The 15,925-nt window shown below is 41.2% G+C and overlaps 2 protein-coding genes, 1 long non-coding RNA gene and 1 pseudogene across 6 annotated transcripts; 1 reads left to right on the top strand and 3 right to left on the bottom strand.

Moving 5' to 3' along the window:
• Nucleotides 1–48: 48 nt before the first annotated feature.
• Nucleotides 49–3,019, bottom strand: LOC148386068 (uncharacterized; annotated as a pseudogene). Its single transcript, XR_015863226.1, has 3 exons — nucleotides 2,823–3,019; nucleotides 2,152–2,279; nucleotides 49–1,984 (listed from the first exon to the last, which is right to left on the bottom strand). The product of XR_015863226.1 is annotated as an uncharacterized LOC148386068 (transcript).
• Nucleotides 3,020–4,465: 1,446 nt separating this feature from the next.
• On the bottom strand, nucleotides 4,466–8,966 carry LOC148386069 (uncharacterized). Its single transcript, XM_088399369.1, has 3 exons — nucleotides 7,816–8,966; nucleotides 7,147–7,272; nucleotides 4,466–6,976 (listed from the first exon to the last, which is right to left on the bottom strand). The coding sequence occupies exons 2-3, from the start codon at nucleotides 7,247–7,249 to the stop codon at nucleotides 5,193–5,195; spliced, it is 1,887 nt and encodes a 628-aa protein (XP_088255495.1). The 5' UTR covers nucleotides 7,250–7,272; nucleotides 7,816–8,966; the 3' UTR covers nucleotides 4,466–5,192.
• On the top strand, nucleotides 7,509–8,837 carry LOC148386070 (uncharacterized). Its single transcript, XR_015863231.1, has 2 exons — nucleotides 7,509–7,776; nucleotides 8,497–8,837. It is a non-coding gene; the product is annotated as an uncharacterized LOC148386070 (long non-coding RNA).
• A 143-nt stretch (nucleotides 8,967–9,109) lies between the features above and the next one.
• On the bottom strand, nucleotides 9,110–15,262 carry LOC148386071 (uncharacterized). 3 transcript variants are annotated; one of them, XM_088399373.1, is made up of 3 exons: nucleotides 15,126–15,262; nucleotides 11,885–12,012; nucleotides 9,110–11,715 (listed from the first exon to the last, which is right to left on the bottom strand). In XM_088399373.1, exons 2-3 carry the CDS (start codon nucleotides 11,985–11,987, stop codon nucleotides 10,025–10,027), a joined length of 1,794 nt encoding a protein of 597 aa, XP_088255499.1. In that variant the 5' UTR covers nucleotides 11,988–12,012; nucleotides 15,126–15,262; the 3' UTR covers nucleotides 9,110–10,024. The 3 variants fall into 3 exon arrangements, with proteins under 3 accessions (XP_088255499.1, XP_088255498.1, XP_088255497.1); XM_088399372.1 differs by lacking the exon at nucleotides 15,126–15,262 and adding an exon at nucleotides 14,932–15,114; XM_088399371.1 differs by lacking the exon at nucleotides 15,126–15,262 and adding an exon at nucleotides 12,085–13,335.
• Between the last annotated feature and the right edge of the window lie 663 nt (nucleotides 15,263–15,925).

Here is a 15,925-nt window from a genome sequence, read left to right on the forward strand (position 1 = left end):
ACATCGTTAGTAGCAAGGCAATGGAAAAAAACACTGTTCAAGAAAAAGTGGGGGGTATCCAACACTTTATTTTTCATTTAATTGAGCCACATGAACATGAAAAGCTGAACAAAACAAAACCCTAAACACTAATAAAAACTAAGCAACTTGCCCTGAATATGGACTAAAACTAATTGCAGTGAAAGACCACAACTAAAACCAAAACAAACATCAGGTGCGTATAAGGAAATATACAGAACTATTAACATCCCAACACCGGTTAACTAATTCTAATTTATTACTAAAACTAAAATGTGAACTACTCACTGTAGTAAAGGAAAGGAGTACGGCATTTCAATCAAAAGGTACGTACATACTAGAATAGAATTATCATTGATGCATAAACTCAAAGTCTGCTCAAATAGAAGGTGAGAACTTCATGGACCGTTGCTCATCTCCTCAATTCACTTGGAATTCTCAATAAAGACTCTTTGGCAAGTGACTGAGCAGGCAACAGGGTTCTCGCCAGTGTGGATTCTTGTATGCCTTTTTAAGGTTCCCTTTAATGAAAATGTTTGGCCACAAACTGAGCATAAAAAAGGTTTCTCACCAGTGTGGATTCTTGTGTGCCTATTTAAATGCTCCCTCCGAGAAAATTTATGGCCACAAACTGAGCATGAAAAAGGGTTCTCGCCAGTGTGGATTCTTGTATGCCTTTTTAAGGCTCCCTTTAATGAAAATCTTTGGCCACAAACTGAGCATGAAAAAGGTTTCTCACCAGTGTGGATTCTTGTATGCGTATTTAAATGCTCCCTTCGAGAAAATGTTTGGCCACAAACTGAGCATGAAAAAGGTTTCTCACCAGAGTGGATTCTTGTATGTCTTTTTGAGGCTCCCTTGTTAGAGAATTTTTGGCCACAAATTGAGCATGAAAAAGGTTTCTCACCAGTGTGGGTTCCTGTATGTCCTTTTGAGGTTCCCTTGTTAGAGAATTTTTGGCCATAAATTGAGCATGAAAAAGGTTTCTCACCAGTGTGGGTTCTTGTATGACCTTTTAAGGTTCCCCTCTCAGAGAATATGAGGCCACAAACTGAACAAGAAAAAGGTTTCTCGCCAGTGTGGATTCTTGTATGTTTTGTTAGAGTTATCTTCACTGAAAACCTTTGGCCACAAACTGAGCATGAAAAAGGTTTCTCGCCAGTGTGGATTCTTGTATGAATTTTTAAGTTTCCCTTGCCAGAGAATTTTTGGCCACAAACTGAGCATGAAAAAGGTTTCTCGCCAGTGTGGATTCTTGTGTGCCTTTTTAAACATCCCCCGTCAGAGAATTTTTTGCCACAAACTGAGCATGAAAAGGGTTTCTCACCAGTGTGTGTTCTTGTATGACCGTTTAAGGTTCCCCTCTCAAAGAATCTTTGGCCACAAACTGAGCATGAAAAAGGTTTCTCGCCAGTGTGGATTCTTGTGTGCCTTTTTAAATGTTTCCTCCAAGAGAATATTCGGCCACAATCTGAGCAGGAAAAGTTTTTCTTTCTTGTGTGCATTTTCATGTTGTTTTGAGAGTCATTATCATCATCATCATCATAATCATCATCATCAGCAGCAGCAGGAGCAGCAGTAACATGTGACGACACACCATCACGATCTGATGGTGGTGCTGCTTGTGATCCTCCACAGTGGTCTCCATCACCTTGACTTGAGCTGCAGCTTGGAGGCTCTCCCCCTTTGCTCACCTCATGATGACCCTCATCTAAACTCTTCACAGGAACACCAGTCAATGGCATCTTGCAGGTATCCTCCTCCTCCTCCTCCTTTTTAATGTCGCAGGAGTCTTCTCCCTCCTCTCTGTTCCAATGCCGTTCCGGCTCTTCCTCCTCTTTTATGGTACAAAGAAACTTCTGCTCCGTTGTTTCATTGAAGTGATGGACTTCTTTGCCCACATCTTCCTCTTTAATCTGAGTGTGCTCTGGCTCCTGCTGCTTAGGACGAATAGCTTCATTGATGTCTGCAAAAAAATACAAACACATATTAAGAATGAAAGTTACAGGTGAAGAGAAACTGGCAAAACTTACCCAAGATCTTTTTCAATCTGCCTGTCACACATTTTGACAGAATTTTACTAAAAAGAAACACTGGATGGGGATTCATAATAGAAAATAAACGTGTCCTAACCTGCTCTGCGCAACACAACATATAGCTGCAGCGGAAGATCTTCCAGTCGTCGACGACTACAGTCCTTTTCCTCCACGTACTTTGCTGTGTACCTTGCAGACATTTTCACACTGCAACCACTGTCAGGTCTAAGTAGGAACAGACATTAATTCACACATTGACATAAAGAGGGGAAGACAACCAGTATTTGTTTTACTCGCAAGTAAAATGGTTGAATATCAATTTCAACTCGTGTTGTTTACAACGTGAATTTCAAGCGACCCAATGCACTAAACGACATTTCATGTGGATTGGTCATGTTTTTCCAAACATGATTACGCGTTATCATTTGATAGAGTGCATGAAGGCATTGAGATTTAAAATCGGTGGCATGCCTGCTTGCCTGCAACCATCACTGCTAATCAGTATTACGCATGGTCCAGACAAGAACCAGCATGTAATGATGGCTCATTTGAGATCCAACATTCGTCGAGGACGCTGCTCAGAGTAGCCTTTCCAGTTCCTCGACAATAGACAGTTGTAAATCAACAATAATCCAACTAAATATCACAAAGTTAGCACTGTGGTAGCTACCATGCTAAAAGCAGCGGGCCGCACTTCTGTACTGTGACCAGGCAGTACTCCAAATAAAGGTGCTAACATGATAACTTAGGTCCATCGCTGTAACTTACCTCTTTCGTCGTTGCAGTTGTAGTATAGCGAATGTTACTGATTCACCTCGTAAGTTGGTGGTTAATCGATGCCGTCGAATGGAAGACGACACGCTTCTGTCTGAGTACTTGAAACTAGCGCGGTTTTGTTGTCGTCGCTTTACTTCTTGGTACGTATTGATGACGTAATTTGAGTGAGGTCTCGGGCGCCTTCTAGTGGAATACTGTGGAACGTTCTTATGTTGTAGTTGGCCAGCAAACAAACTAACTGCGTGCAAAAAAAACCCATCTTGTGCACGTTTTCAAAAAAAAAAAAAAAAAAAAAAAATTCGAATAGATTTTAAGAGCATACTAGCGTGCGTTTGTCGTGCGTGTTGTCTAACACTCGTGTTAACTAGCCAGAAAGCTTTCAGCAGCTTGTGCGTCATTGATGCCAGATGAAGCCTTGAAGCTTTCCATCCACGTGCTTCTCAAAGTTAAGGTTTCATACGCACACTGGTTGCCAAAGCCTTTATTGTCAAAATCAGGTATGGTATTTGATCTGTTTCATTATTTTGAGGTTAATGTATCAAATAAAGTAATGATATGCTGTTTATGATAATTACCTCACTTGTGTCGTAAAATCTTGGGAATTACTCATCTCATGGACTTCAATTTCTTAAAGTGTATCACATGACGCGTGTCATCATTCGTCAAAGTTTAATATCATTCTACACAATTCCATGATTTAATATTTTACATGATTTCACATTGTTCAATGTCATTCTGTACAATTTACTCTCATTTTATTTTATGATTACAAGGCATTCCACATGCTTTCATATTTTGTCATTCAGCTTTTCTACATAAATTGCTTCACCTATTTTCTCTGCAAAAAGAAAAGAATTGGCTTCACTTTTGAGGAGAGTGTAAATATTGTGCAGCTCAACTTTCTATCCCTCCCTGTAGTTGTCTCATTTTGCTTCAGATATGGTGTCAGGCTCCTCCTTGATTGGTTAGCTTTTTCCATTGCAAAGAGAAGGGCTGAATCGCCACACAAGCGCAAGGGGGGGAAAAGTTTCTTTTGACGTCTGATTTGACAAATATGGGGGTTAAAAACCTTAACATAAACATTAAAAGATGAACAAAACTAAACCTTAAACATTAATAGAAACTAAGCACATTTCCCTGAATATGAATTAAAACTAATTACAGCTAAAATTCACAAATAAAAACAAAATAAACATAAACTATAATGAAAACTACAAAACTATTATCATCCCAAGGCCAGTTGACTATACAGTAATCCCTCGTTTATCGCGGATAATTGGTTAAAAAAACACCTGCGATAAGTGAAATCCGCGAAGTACGGTCACCAACAAGAAGTACTGGGCAGACTAACAAGTTAGCGGAAAGATACTAACTCACGATCGTGCAAACGCACGAAAAAAGACTTCTAAAGGAATGTAAATGAACATTTGGAGCAATACTACATTGTCCTAAAGGTTAGACATGTTTCCGTAATTTCACAGTTTTATTTGGACTTTTAACTGTTTTTTTAATTTGGAAAAAAATCTGCAATGTCGTGAAGCCACGATAAACGAAACGTATTATCATCTGGCAGGTCTAAACACCATCAGACATTAATCCACACGCTGGAAACAAAGAGGAGAAGACAACCAGTATTCCTTTTGCTCGCGAGGAGAATTGCGTAGAAGGCCCAGTTACAGTCCTCCACCAATTCTGAGCTCCTCTTCCGCCATCTCCTCTTTTTATTTTGGGTTGCCCTGGTTACAAGAGGCGTTGCTACACTAAAGGGAGGGGAGATTGTGGCTGTAGCAACGCTGATTAACTAGCTAACAATGTTGTATGGTGCAAGGCCACATGGCCTTGGCCGATTCGTTACCCCAGGAATGCAAAATCTGTTCTTAGGTGGTTGGCAGCCTCGTTCTCAGCTGCGATCTCCAAACCTGGATGCCGTGTCCCTGTAAAACAATGCTCTAGACTTTCTTGCTACATTTCACACAATAATAATGATGAGTAAATAATCAGATACCTCTCGTGCATACACTCCAACAAACGTTAAGTAGATGTGAGATAGCTTGCATGAAGTCTACTTAACCAAACATTGAGTAAATATGGGATAACTTAAAAACTGTCCCAGTCAACAACAATTTATGAATAGAAGCTACAAAGTATAAAAGAGAGAAAATTTCTCTTGAACAAAACAAAGAACAAAGGTGTTCTGTTCATAACTAGTGAGGGCCTCTCACAGATAAGAAAAGGAAGGGAGTATAAGAACTCCTTAAAGCTAGACAGATATGTTGGCTTGAGCGAAGACATGAGACCTCCGGTTCAGGCCGACCAGCGCTTCTGCAAAAACAATTATTCTAACATCATCGATGCAAAAACTCATGAAGTGTGCTCAAATAGAAGGTGAAAACGTCCCAGGTCATTGCTCATCTCCCCAACACACTCGGAATTCTCAATAGAGACTCTTTGGCAAGTGACTGAGCAGGCAACAGGGTTCTCGCCAGTGTGGATTCTTGTATGACGTTTTAAGGTTTCCTTTAATAAAAATCTTTGGCCACAAACTGAGCATGAAAAAGGTTTCTCGCCAGTGTGGGTTCTTGTGTGGATTTTTAAACTTGCCCTCCGAGAGAATTTTTGGCCACAAACTGAGCATGAAAAAGGGTTCTCACCAGTGTGGATTCTTGTATGAACTGTTAGATTTCCCTTCACTGAAAATCTTTGGCCACAAACTGAGCAAGAAAAAGGTTTCTCACCAGTGTGGATTCTTGTATGTATATTTAAGGTTCCCTTGTTGGAGAATTTATGGCCACAAACTGAGCATGAAAAAGGTTCCTCACCAGTGTGGACTCTTGTATGTCTTTTTAAGGTTCCCTTGTCAGAGAATTTATGGCCACAAACAGAGCATGAAAAAGGTTTCTCGCCAGTGTGGATTCTTGTATGAACTGTGAGATGTCCCTTCACTGAAAATCTTTGGCCACAAACTGAGCAAGAAAAAGGTTTCTCACCAGTGTGGATTCTTGTATGTATATTTAAGGTTCCCTTGTTGGAGAATTTATGGCCACAAACTGAGCATGAAAAAGGTTCCTCACCAGTGTGGACTCTTGTATGTCTTTTTAAGGTTCCCTTGTCAGAGAATTTATGGCCACAAACAGAGCATGAAAAAGGTTTCTCACCAGTGTGGGTTCTTGTGTGCTTTTTTAAAATTGCCCTCTGAGAGAATTTTTGGCCACAATCTGAGCATGAAAAAGGTTTCTCGCCAGTGTGGGTTCTTGTGTGGATTTTTAAACTTGTCTTCCGAGAGAATGTTTGGCCACAAACTGAGCATGAAAAAGGTTTCTCACCAGTGTGGACTCTTGTATGTCTTTTTAAGGTTCCCTTGTCAGAGAATTTATGGCCACAAACAGAGCATGAAAAAGGTTTCTCGCCAGTGTGGATTCTTGTATGAACTGTTAGATTTCCCTTCACTGAAAATCTTTGGCCACAAACTGAGCAAGAAAAAGGTTTCTCACCAGTGTGGATTCTTGTGTGCCTTTTTAAATTTGTCTTGTCAGAGAATTTTTGGTCACAAACTGAGCATGAAAAAGGTTTCTCGCCAGTGTGGATTTTCGTGTGCCTTTTTAAACGTTTCCTCCAAGAAAATTTTTGGCCACAATCTGAGCAGGAAAAGTTTTTCTTTCTTATGTGCATTCTTATGTTATTTTGAGACTCATCATCATCATCATCATCATCATCATCATCATCATCATCATCAGCAGCAGCAGCAGCAGCAGCAGCAGCAGCAGCAGGAACATGTGACGACACATCATCACTCTCTGATGGTGGAGCTGCTTGTGATCCTCCACAGTGGTCTCCATCACATTGACTTGAGCTTGGAGGCCCTGCCCCTTTGCTCACCTCATGTTGACTCTCATCTAAACTCTTCACAGGAACACCAGTCCATGGCATCTTGCAGGTATCCTCCTCCTCCTCCTTTTTAATGTCGCAGGAGTCTTCTCCCTCCTCTTTATTCCAAGGCCACTCCGGTACTTCCTCCTCTTTTATGGTGCAAAGAAACTTCTGCTCCATTTTTTCATTGAAGTGATGGACCTCTTTGCCCACATCTTCCTCTTTAATGTGAGTGCGATCTGGCTCCTGCTGCTTAGGACGAATAGCTTCATTGATGTCTGCAAAACGAGACAGACACAGACTGAGAATGTAAGTTACAGTTGAAGAGAAAATGGCAAAACTTACACAAGGACTTCCTCAATCTGCCTGTCACATATGATATTGATAGAATTTTACTGAAAAGAAACACTGGAAGAGGATTCATAATAGAAAATAGACATGTTCTAACCTGCTCTGCGCAACACAACATAAGGCTGCAGCCAAAGATCTTCCAGTCGTCGACGACTACAGTCCTTTTCCTCCACGTACTTTGCTGTGGTCCTTGCAGACATTTTCACACTGCAGCCAGTCAGGTCTAAGTAGGAACAGACATTAATTCACACACTGACACAAAGAGGAGAAGACGACCAGTATTTGTTTTACTCGCTAGTAAAATGGTTGAATATCAATTTCAACTCGTGTTGTTTACAACGTGAACTTAAAGCGACCCAATACACTAAACGACATTTCATGTGGATCGGTCCTGTTTTTGCAAACGTGATTACGCGTTATCATTTGATAGAGTGCATTAAGGCATTGAGATTTAAAATCGGCGGCATGCCTGCTTGCCTGCAACCATCACTGCTAATCAGTATTACGCATGGTCCAGACAAGAACCAGCATGTAATGATGGCTCATTTGAGATCCAACATTCGTCGAGGACGCTGCTCAGAGTAGCCTTTCCAGCTCCTCGACAATAGACAGTTGTAAATCAACAATAATCCAGCTAAATATCATAAAGTTAGAACTGTGGTAGCTACCATGCTTCAAGCAGCGGGACGCACTTCTGAACTGTGACCAGGCAGTACAACAAATAAAGGTGCGAACATGATAACTTAGGTCCATCGTCGTAACTTACCTCTTTCGTCGTTGCAGTTGTAGTATAGCGAATGTTACTGATTCACCACGTACGTTGCGTGTTTAACCGATGCAGTCGAATGGAAGGCGATACGCTTCTGTTTGAGTGCTTAAACCAAGCGCGGTTTTGTTGTCGTCGCTTTACTTCACTTACTTTTGAGTGAGGTCTCGGGCGTCCTCTAGCGGAATACCGTGGGACGTTTTTATGTTGTTGTTGTTGTCTAGCAAACCAACCAACTGCGTGCAAAAAAAAACATCTTGTGCACGTTTCAAAAAATAAAAAAATAGCATACTAGCGTGCGTTTGTCGTGCGTGTTGTCTAACACTCATGTTAACTAGCCAGAAAGCTTTCAGCAGCTTGATTGCTTGCCATTGATGCCAGAATGAAGCCTTGAAGCTTTCCATCCACGAGCTTCACAAAAAAGTTGAGCTTATGAGGTTTCATACGCACATTGGTGGCCAAAGCCTTCATTGTCAAAATTAGGTCTGGTATTTGATCTGTTTCATTATTTTGAGGTTAATGCCGTGTAAAGGGAAATGTGCTTTCGGCAGTTTGCAAACATATTTTTTAAGGTTGTGTTAAACTTATAATCACATTAATATCTAGTATTGGAGTGCTCGTGTGGATTGGTGGGTGGCGAAGAATGTGCAGGCAAACTGCATGAACTTGTTTTCTTCGAAGTGTTGTGGAATAGGCCCAGACAGGGAGTACCGGACGAGAACATCTCAAGGTCGTTGAGGAACGAGAACAACAGCACGTCTATGTGGCCCGGCTTCGCGGGGAAATCCAACCACCTGACCTAAGCGATAACACCGACATGGGGAGGAGATGGCCATCGACCAATCATCTCACAATATTTTGCATGCTTTAATATTCATATTGTGTTTCTTCAAAACTGGGCAACCCGGAAGAATGTGTCGTCTTTTGGTGGTCACAAAAACGCACGAGTTTTAGTGTGAGGGACCCGGGACCCAGGCCTGTATTAGTGCGCTTTGTCAGGAATAAACAATTGGTAAATTTGGTCTGATTGATCTACTGGTCTTCTCTTTGACAGAACGAACTCGCAAAATTGTTAGGTGCGCCAGTGTGTGGATTGGGACATAACAACTCATGTGTTAAGTGTTGATCGCAATTTGGAGTCAGATCAATAACTAAAATCCGTAACCTAACACGTGGTATCAAATAAAGCAATGATATGCTGTTTATGATAATTACCTTATTTGTGTCGTAAAATGTTGGGAATTACTCACATCTCATGGACTTCCATTTCTTAAAGTGTATCACATGACGCGTGTCATCATTCGTCAATTTTTAATATCTACACAATTCTATATGATTCAATATTTCACATTGTTCAATGTCATTCTGTACAATTCACTCTCATTTTGTTTCATGATTACAAGGCATTCCACATGCTTTCTTATTTTGTCATTCAGCTTTTCTACATAAATTGCTTCATCTATTTTCTTTGCATAAAGAAAAGAATTGGCCTCACTTTTGAGGAGAGTTTAAATATTGTGCAGCTCAACTTTCTATTCTTCCCTGTAGTTGTCTCATTTTGCTTCAGATATGGTGTCAGGCTCCTCCTTGATTGGTTAGCTTTTTCCGTTGCAGAGAGCAGGGCTTAATCGCCACACAAGCACAAGGGGGGGGGGGGGGGGGGGAGTTTCTTTTGACCTCTGATTTGACAAATATGGGGGGCAAAAACCTTAACATAAACATTAAAAGCTGACCAAAACTAAACCGTAAACATTAATGGAAACTAAGCACATTTCCCAAAATATGAATTAAAACATATTACAGCTAAAATCCACAACTAAAAACAAAATAAACATAAACTATAATGAAAACTTCAAAACTATTATCATCCCAAGGCCAGTTGACTATACAGTAATCCCTCGTTTATCGCGGATAATTGGTTAAAAAAAAAAACACCCGCGATAAGTGAAATCCGCGAAGTACGGTCACCAACAAGAAGTACTAACTCGCGATCGTGCTAACGCACGAAAAAAGACTTCTAAAGGAATGTAAACGAACATTTGGAGCAATACTACATTGTCCTAAAGGTTAGACATGTTTCCTGAATTTCAGTTTTATTTGGACTTTTAACTGTTTTTTTAATTTGGAAAAAAATCTGCAATGTCGTGAAGCCACGATAAATGAAACGCGAAGTAGCGAGGGTTCACTCTATTATCATCGATGCAAAAACTCATGAGGTCTGCTCAAATAGAAGGTGAAAACGTCCCGGGTCATTGGTCATCTCCCCAACACACTCGGAATTCTCAATAGAGACTCTTTGGCAAGTGACTGAGCAGGCAACAGGGTTCTCGCCAGTGTGGATTCTTGTATGACTTTTTAAGGTTTCCTTTAATAAAAATCTTTGGCCACAAACTGAGCATGAAAAAGGTTTCTCGCCAGTGTGGATTCTTGTGTGCCTTTTTAAATGGTCCTTCCGAGTGAATTTTCGGCCACAAACTGAGCATGAAAAAGGTTTCTCACCAGTGTGGGTTCTTTTATGACCTTTTAAGGCTCCCTTCTCAGAGAAGTTTTGGGTACAAACTGAGCATGAAAGGGGTTTCTCGTCAGTGTGGATTCTTGAGTGCTTTTTTAAGTTTCCCTTGTCAGAGAATTTTTGGCCACAAACTGAGCATGAAAAAGGTTTCTCACCAGTGTGGATTCTTGTATGTCTATTTAAGGTTCCCTTGTCGGAGAATTTATGGCCACAAACTGAGCATGAAAAAGGTTTCTCACCAGTGTGGATTCTTATGTGCGTTTTTAAATTTTCCCTGAAAGAGAATGTTTTGCCACAAACTGAGCATGAAAACGGTTTCTCGCCGGTGTGGATTCTTGTGTGCATTGTTAAACTTCCCTTCTGCGAGAATTTTTGGCCACAAACTGAGCATGAAAACCGTTTCTCGCCAGTGTGGATTCTTGTGTGCATTGTTAAACTTCCCTTCTGAGAGAATTTTTGGCCACAGACTGAACATGAAAAAGGTTTTTCGCCAGTGTGGATTCTTGTGTGCTTTCTTAAAGTTGCCCTGTGAGAGAATTTTTGGCCACAATCTGAGCATGAAAAAGGTTTCTCGCCAGTGTGGATTCTTGTATGAACTGTTAGAATTTCCTTCACTGAAAATCTTTGGCCACAAACTGAGCAAGAAAAAGGTTTCTCAGCAGTGTGGATTCTTGTATGTTTTGTTAGAGTTCCCTTCACTGTAAACCTTTGGCCACAAACTGCGCATGAAAAAGGTTTCTCGCCAGTGTGGATTCTTGTGTGCATTTTTAAGTTTCCCTTCATAGAGAATTTTTGGCCACAAACTGAGCATGAAAAAGGTTTCTCGCCAGTGTGGATTCTTGTGTGCCTTTTTAAATGTTTCCTCCAAGAGAATTTTTGGCCACAATCTGAGCAGGAAAAGTTTTTCTTTCTTGTGTGCATTCTCATGTTATTTTGAGACTCATCATCATCATCATCATCATCATCATCAGCAGCAGCAGCAGCAGCAGCAGCAGCAGCAGCAGGAACATGTGACGACACGTAATCACTATCTGATGGTGGAGCTGCTTGTGATCCTCCACAGTGGTCTCCATCACCTTGACTTGAGCTGCAGCTTGGAGGCCCTGCCCTTTTGCTCACCTCATGTTGACCCTCATCTAAACTCTTCACAGGAATACCAGTCCATGGCATCTTGCAGGTATCCTCCTCCTCCTCCTTTTTAATGTTGCATGAGTCTTCTCCCTCCTCTTTATTCCAAGGCCGCTCCAGTTCTTCCTCTTCTTTTATGGTGCAAAAAAACTTCTGCTCCATTTTTTCATTGAAGTGATAGACCTCTTTGTCCACATTTTCCTCTTTAATGTAAGTGTGATCTGGCTCCTGCTGCTTAGGACGAATAGCTTCATTGATGTCTGCAATACAAGACAAACACATGAAAGAATGAAAGTTACAATTGATGAGGAACTGGCAAAACTTACACAAGGACTTCCTCAATCTGCCTGTCACGCATGATTTTGATAGAATTTTAATGAAAAGAAACACTGGAAGAGGATTCATATTAGAAAATAGACATGTTCTCACCTGCTCTGCGCAACACAACATAAGGCTGCAGCCAAAGATCTTCCAGTCGTCGACGACTACAGTCGTTTTCCTCCACGTACTTTGCTGTGGTCCTTGCAGACATTTTCACACTGCAGCCACTGTCAGGTCTAAGTAGGAACAGACATTAATTCACACACTGAAACAAAGGGGAGAAGACAACCAGTATTTGTTTTACTCACCAGTGTTTTTGCAAACGTGATTACGCGTTATCATTTGATAGAGTGTATGAAGGCATTGAGATTTAAAAATCGGTGGCATGCCTGCCTGCCTGCCACCATCACTGCTAATCAGTATTACGCATGGTCCAGACAAGAACCAGCATGTAATGATGGCTCATTTGAGATCCAACATTCGTCGAGGACGCTGCTCAGAGTAGCCTTTCCAGCTCCTCGACAATAGACAGTTGTAAATCAACAATAATGCCAATAATCCAGTTAAATATCATAAAGTTAGCACTGTGGTAGCTACCATGCTAAAAGCAGCGGGCCGTACTGTGTACTGTGACCAGGCAGTACTACAAATAAAGGTGCTAACATGATAACTTAGGTTAATCGCCGTAATGTTACTGTAAGTTGCGTGTTTATCCGATCCAGCCGAATGGAAGGCGGTACGCTTCTGTTTGAGTGCTTGGACCTAGCGCGGTTTTGTTGTTGTCGCTTTACTTCCCGGTATGAAATGATGACGTAATTTGAGTGAGGTCTGGTGCGCCCTCTAGCGGAATACCGTGGGACGTTTTTATGTTGTTGTCCAGCAAACAAACTGACATTGCGTGCAAAAAAAAACATCTTGTGCACGTTTAAAAAAAAAAAAAAAAATAGCATACTAGCGTGTGTTTGTCGTGTGTGTTGTCTAACACTCGTGTTAACTAGCCAGAAAGCTTTCAGCAGCTTGTGCGTCATTGATGCCAGATGAGGCCTTGAAGCTTTCCATCCGCGTGCTTCACAAAAAAGTTAAGTTAAGGTTTCATACGCACACTGATGGCCAAAGCCTTCATTGTCAAAATTAGGTGTGGTATTTGATCTGTTTCATTATTTTGAGGTTAATGCCGCTGTATCAAATGAACTAATGATATGCTGTTTATGATAATTACCTTTGTTGGATTTTTGGTCCACAATTTGGGAAGCGCGCTATCCGCGCCTCACAGCAAAAGCCATAGCCAATCACCTGTTATCCAATTTACTCACCGCGTGCTCATTTTATTTCTTCGGTTTTAGGAAAAGGCTAAGACACCGAAACAAAATTTAGACTTACACAGGTTGGTTAAGTTCAATCACAATTCTTGTTAAGAAAGCTCTGTTTTCAGGAAAGTACAATACAGCGCTGGGCCTTTCGTGTGACCATGCTCAAGAGAAGAAAGTCTCCATTCATAAAAAGGGAACGTTCAAGGTTCTTTGGTCAGCTTATATTCAGTTGCACATGAACTCACAACAAATTACATACTGGTAAATCAGAATTTACACAATAAATCAGGTTTGTTCGGACCTCCTCAGGGGAGGCTCTGTCGAACCCCTGAGACCGACTCACCGAAACCCTAGGGTTCGATCGAACCCAGGTTAAGAACCACTGCTTTCAGCTGATTGGACAATGTAGCAACTTGTGCAGCCCACCAAACTTTTGTTCTGACCAATCACGGCAACAGAAATGCTCATTAGAAAAAAGCTAAAAACAACACAAACATGCATAAGGGGCCAAGTCGTTGTGTTAATGGCTACTGACTGACTACATATTTTTCCCCACAATAGCACGTTGTACGTCTATGAAGATCGCAAAGCATTTTCCCTAATAGAGGCAGCACTTCATACACGACACTGTGTCTATTTGGCACATGCACACAAACTGTATACACCCCACCGTCTTGACAATATATCCTAGCAACCAGGGATATATGCCACGTCGCAGAAGGCTCATCTATCTATCAAGCAAGTAACAAAATCAGGGTAATGTCAATGCAAAAACTACAAAAACAAGTCTCCAGGCCTTTCTCATGAGCCACATATTATCTTGCCTAGTGTAGATCTTTTATTTATTTATTTTTAAATATTGAATTCAGCTCAATTAGTCACGTCCTATGTATCCAACATTTTCTTTATTTAACCTGCATAGATGTACATTCTGCTTGACCTACCCCTCGATTCCCGCAACAACAAATGTCCCCTCTCAATGTTTCATTGACTGACTCAATCCTGAGTAATCCAATGAGTGGTGGATGTGACGGCAATGGAATAGAGGGGAAAACAGTGAATACTTTGGAATTTTTAACATTTTTTTTTAATCTTAAGAGATAATAAGTGCAATGTGTGTTGTGCTGTTTAATTTACTTACTTAACTTTATTTATTTATTTATTTATTTATTTATTTGATTGATTGATTGATTGATTGATTGATTGATTGATTGATTGTAACAATTCACACTTTTAACTGCTTAACGCAGCAAACCCTAGATAAGAATCAATACATTCAAGTTAGAAACCACCAAATAAACGTTTTACCAAAGCCCCAAGTATATTTGTCTTTCTTTTTCTTCTTTGTCAACTTTTGACCTCTTTATGTATACACACACAACAGAGTGAACAAGCTTTTGAATACATTTCAATAAATTCAAAAATGTACTGCATAAACTGTTGCAGTGACACCGTTTTTAAAAAAAAAAGTCCACTTGTGATCATACGTCATCATTTCATTGACATGCAATAGCTGAACTTATGCAGCGACTGGGGAAAAGCAGAAATCAGTTACGAAAATGAGTGTTTCCCCCCAATTATGTTGCAAGCTGCTTAGGCAGAATGAATTCCAGTGCGGATCAACGTGCTGCTCGTTACAAGTCCTCTTGCTCGCCCTGACAATAAATATTTTGTACTTGCAATCAACCTACAAACGCCAGAATTATATCATCTAACTCCGGCCACCAACACTGGCGATCACTACATGCAGAATCACACTTTATCGCTTATCACGAGTGTCAGTCTATGACTGCTGTGGCGAAAGTTAGTTTGGAGAAAGAAAAAGTTGCAATTCAATGGCTTTACCGTTTGAGTCACCGGCCGAATGAAGTAACTTGCACCAACATCCTCAACACCAGCGACGCCAAATAGTGGTTAACATTTTCTCACGGATGAAACAACAGCAAGAAATACTTCACAACCACACACTAATCATGAGTAGAATTAGGGTCGAAATAAAGTTCCGTTTAAGTATGGCAAAACAAAAAATTTTAACGTACCCGCAACGCAAATATCTTTTATTTTTGGACGCCCCGAGAAGGAGATTTCCGCCGATGTGCTTTGCGCACTAGAGGTGGTGTAGTGCAGCTCAGATGGTCAAAAGGTGATCACGTGACCGGTGAGAACCCCCAAGACCACAAACCAGTCAAAAGCGTCAAGCCATCATGAAGTTTCCCTTATCCCCCCCCCTCCCCCCCCCGTTAAAGATACATACGTCTCCGTTACAAAATAAGAAAACAAGAACAACAAAACATTTGGAAAAGACGAATACCGCAAGTGTCATGTTGCTTTCCGAATCCATATTCGTGAATTGCATTGCATTGCGTTGCCTCGGAACCTATTCTGTAATTTAGTATTTTTATTCATCGAATGACTGCCCGTTAAATAGGAATAACTTGACCAGAAACTGTTTCTTTAAAACGTGCAGGGTGTGATTCAACCACAGGAGGGCGACAATACCCTGCGAGCATTTTGACGTCTAATAGACGTCTGTCAGTTGATCACCAGCTCCCTGGCCAACAGGGGGCGACAGCGTGTGAGGCTGGGGGCAATCACATCCGACACCCGGACCACCAATACTGGCGCCCCCCAGGGGTGTGTCCTCTCCCCACTGCTCTTCTATCTCTGCACTCACGATTGTTCCTCAGGCGACGCTACTGTGAAGCTCCTGAAGTATGCGGACGACGCCACTCTTATCGGACTGATCCAGGACGGTGACGAGACTACGTACAGACAAGAGGTGCAGCGGCTGCTCAACTGGTGCAGCCAAAACCACCTGGACCTGAGGCCGCTCAAGACC

This window comes from Syngnathus floridae, chromosome 15, assembly GCF_059516105.1.
Source record: "Syngnathus floridae isolate MCC-2025c chromosome 15, RoL_Sflo_1.0, whole genome shotgun sequence".
Classification (NCBI taxonomy): Eukaryota; Metazoa; Chordata; class Actinopteri; order Syngnathiformes; family Syngnathidae; genus Syngnathus; species Syngnathus floridae.

Bases quoted from the DNA above. Each gene is read 5' to 3' on its own strand.
- LOC148386069 (XM_088399369.1), bottom strand. From the start codon at position 7,249: ATGTCTGCAAGGACCACAGCAAAGTACGTGGAGGAAAAGGACTGTAGT. The intron at 6,977-7,146 runs GTTAGAACATGT...CTCGTTTTGCAG, and splicing joins TGTTGTGTTGCGCAGAGCAG to ACATCAATGAAGCTATTCGT.
- LOC148386071 (XM_088399373.1), bottom strand. From the start codon at position 11,987: ATGTCTGCAAGGACCACAGCAAAGTACGTGGAGGAAAACGACTGTAGT. The intron at 11,716-11,884 runs GTGAGAACATGT...CTTGTATTGCAG, and splicing joins TGTTGTGTTGCGCAGAGCAG to ACATCAATGAAGCTATTCGT.